This window comes from Crocuta crocuta, unplaced genomic scaffold (genome assembly GCF_008692635.1).
Source record: "Crocuta crocuta isolate KB4526 unplaced genomic scaffold, BGI_CrCroc_1.0 scaffold31, whole genome shotgun sequence".
Classification (NCBI taxonomy): Eukaryota; Metazoa; Chordata; class Mammalia; order Carnivora; family Hyaenidae; genus Crocuta; species Crocuta crocuta.
In genome coordinates this window covers 15,303,694-15,306,079 of record NW_027528362.1, presented here as the reverse complement: position 1 = coordinate 15,306,079, position 2,386 = coordinate 15,303,694, and the positions used below count along the sequence as shown (strand labels likewise).

The 2,386-nt window shown below is 47.5% G+C and overlaps 1 protein-coding gene across 6 annotated transcripts in view; it reads right to left on the bottom strand.

Moving 5' to 3' along the window:
• The window catches only part of UPF3A (UPF3A regulator of nonsense mediated mRNA decay), a 21,857-nt gene extending 19,477 nt beyond the window's left edge, over window positions 1–2,380 (bottom strand). For all 6 annotated transcript variants that reach the window (XR_013332631.1, XM_077753953.1, XM_077753954.1 and 3 more), the window contains exons 1-2: window positions 2,168–2,380; window positions 1,279–1,385 (exon numbers count right to left, since the gene is read on the bottom strand). Coding sequence is in view for 5 of the 6 variants with exons in the window: in XM_077753953.1 (XP_077610079.1) it covers window positions 1,279–1,385; window positions 2,168–2,374 (314 nt within the window). In the remaining variant the exon portion in view is untranslated. The remainder of the gene's footprint in view (window positions 1–1,278; window positions 1,386–2,167) is intronic.
• Window positions 2,381–2,386: the final 6 nt, after the last annotated feature.

Sequence of the window (2,386 nt, the reverse complement as noted above, 5' to 3'; positions counted from 1 at the left end):
CTCTGTTAATTACAACAACCTGGGTATTCTTTTACAAAAAAAAAAAAAAAATAATAATAATAATAATAAATAAACAAAACATTGCCCAAGCTTATTTTAATAACTTGGGAAAGACACTTAAGGTCAGTTTCTCTATTACACAAAACCAGGGTTAAATTATTGGTCTTCCCAGGTTGAAAAATCACAGGCAAGGTTATTCAAAGGTTTACCTTAGCTCACATCATGATGCAATACAACCTAATCATGATTCATTCACACTTGGAAACGTTATATTTGCAACAGTTCTTCACTGATTCAGAGACCACCTTTATGTATTTTAAAGAAATTAATTGTAGCACATGGTATGGGGACTTCAGAAGGACTAAGTCTTTCTCCTCTATCTCACAACTACCAGTTTCCTTCATAGGCAGGAACTTTCAACCCCATTTCACAGATGAAAACATGGAGGCTCGGAGAAATTCAGTATGTGCAAAAGGTGCAGCTAGTTAAAAGGTAGGACTGGGATTCCAACCGGAGTCACTGAGTCCAGTGCCTGTCCTTTAATGGTACTAGTTTTCTTAAACATTAGTCCTTTGCAAATCACCTATTTTTTTTTAAACCAAATCTATATGTACCTGTTAGTGATATTTTTCTTTGAATGGACCTACATTTTGTACTCCAATGTATTTATTCAGAAGTTTATATGGCTACCATAAATGCAAACTCATGACACTGAAGATAAAAAGGATAATAATGATAATAAAGGTAATAATAAAAACAGTGAAAATCACAAAATTTAGCTGAACTGTCATTTTTTGAAGGTCTAACCTGAGGTCTGCTCTTTCATTGTTAATAAAAAGATCTGTTAGAGTGTTTTCAGAGCCACCTTACTACCCAGGTGTAAAAGAGAACAGAAAAAGATATAACCTGGCAGGTGTGAAGTGGGGGCAGGGGTCTTAGTGATGTAAGGGAGCACAAGTCAGTTTCTGGGAGCTGGAATACTGTTTCTTTCTCTGGTATTTGTTCTTTTTAGACTATAGTGGTGCTAGTGGAATTTAATGACCTGCCTACTTGGAAACAACTTGCAGAACACTTGTGGGGATGAGCACCGGGTGTTATATGGAAACCAACTTGACAATAAACTGTTTAAAAAAAAAAAAAAGAAATAAAGGTCTGCACTGATTTCTGGGTACATGTAGGAAAGAAAATGGAAATACACATAGCTTCCATTATCCATAATAATGTCTCATCAAGTGACAAGACCTCTCAGCTTCTTAATGTTGGTAAGCAGCTTCTCACCTGAAATCGGCAGTAAAGAACTCAAAGTAATCATGTGCGGGCAGTGGGTGTAGCTGCTCTTCCAGCTGCTCCTTGGTGAGGCTGGGAGGAAGCCGACGGATGACCACCTGGAGAAAGGACGCTGGGTGGGTTTTGATTCACTATTATTGCCTCAATAATCTGAATGTCATCTGTGTTTAGGGTCAGAAGGAGATCTCAACCAGGAGTCCAGTAGAAACACACATTTTGGGAAAAACTCCGAAATACATGCATAGAGAATATGGCTGTCAAAAGGGTAATCTAAACGCGATCAGTGAGGTCAGAAAAGGCTGTGCATAAAGCAGTTCCTTTTCAGGAAGCCAGACAACTGTTGGCATGACGCTAACTGTCCATGCCCGAGTTGAAAGAGAAAACCTCTGCGTACATTCTGCCTGCACGCAGGGCGGCAGCAACCCTAAGAGCCCGGTGGTGCCCCTGTCCTGTCGCCCCGGCCCGCGGTACCCTCCCGCCGCCTTCCTGGACCGGACCGGATCCTCTTCGAGCCGCCCCCTTGCATCGCCCGGGCCGAGGACACAGCCTCCCGGGGGCCCAGCGTCTCAGCGTGGCAGCCCCCATATGGAAACAACACAGGCTGAAGGCGCTCCTCCTCCTCCTCACACCAGAAAAGGCCGCGTCTGGCGGAGCGGGAAACGGTTGCAGTTGCACGTCGTCCCCGCCCCAGCCTCGGCCGCTGTCCGCGGTGCTGAAGCGGCTGGCCCGGCCCAGACCCCCGCTNACCAACCCTTGGCCCCGCCTCCATCACGCTCAGGACCGTCCCTCTTCTCCTCGCGAGGTCTGCACACCGGACCTCGCTCAGCCTGGGGAAGACCCTCCTCCTCTCGCGAGGTTTGCTGTCCCACCCCTTCCCTACCTTGCTCAGGACCGTTTTCCTCTCCTCGCGAGGTTTGCAAGTGCCGCCCCCGCAGCCCAAGGACGACGCTGGGGGCGCCTCGGGTTCTCGCCGCGGCGACTCCCGGCGAAACTGGACTTCCACGGCCGACAGCTTTTCCCTCCCGCTCGGGCATCGCGCAGCAACAGCAGCCCCTGGGCCTCCGGCTCCCTCCTTCTCTGAGCCCATCTCCCACTCGCC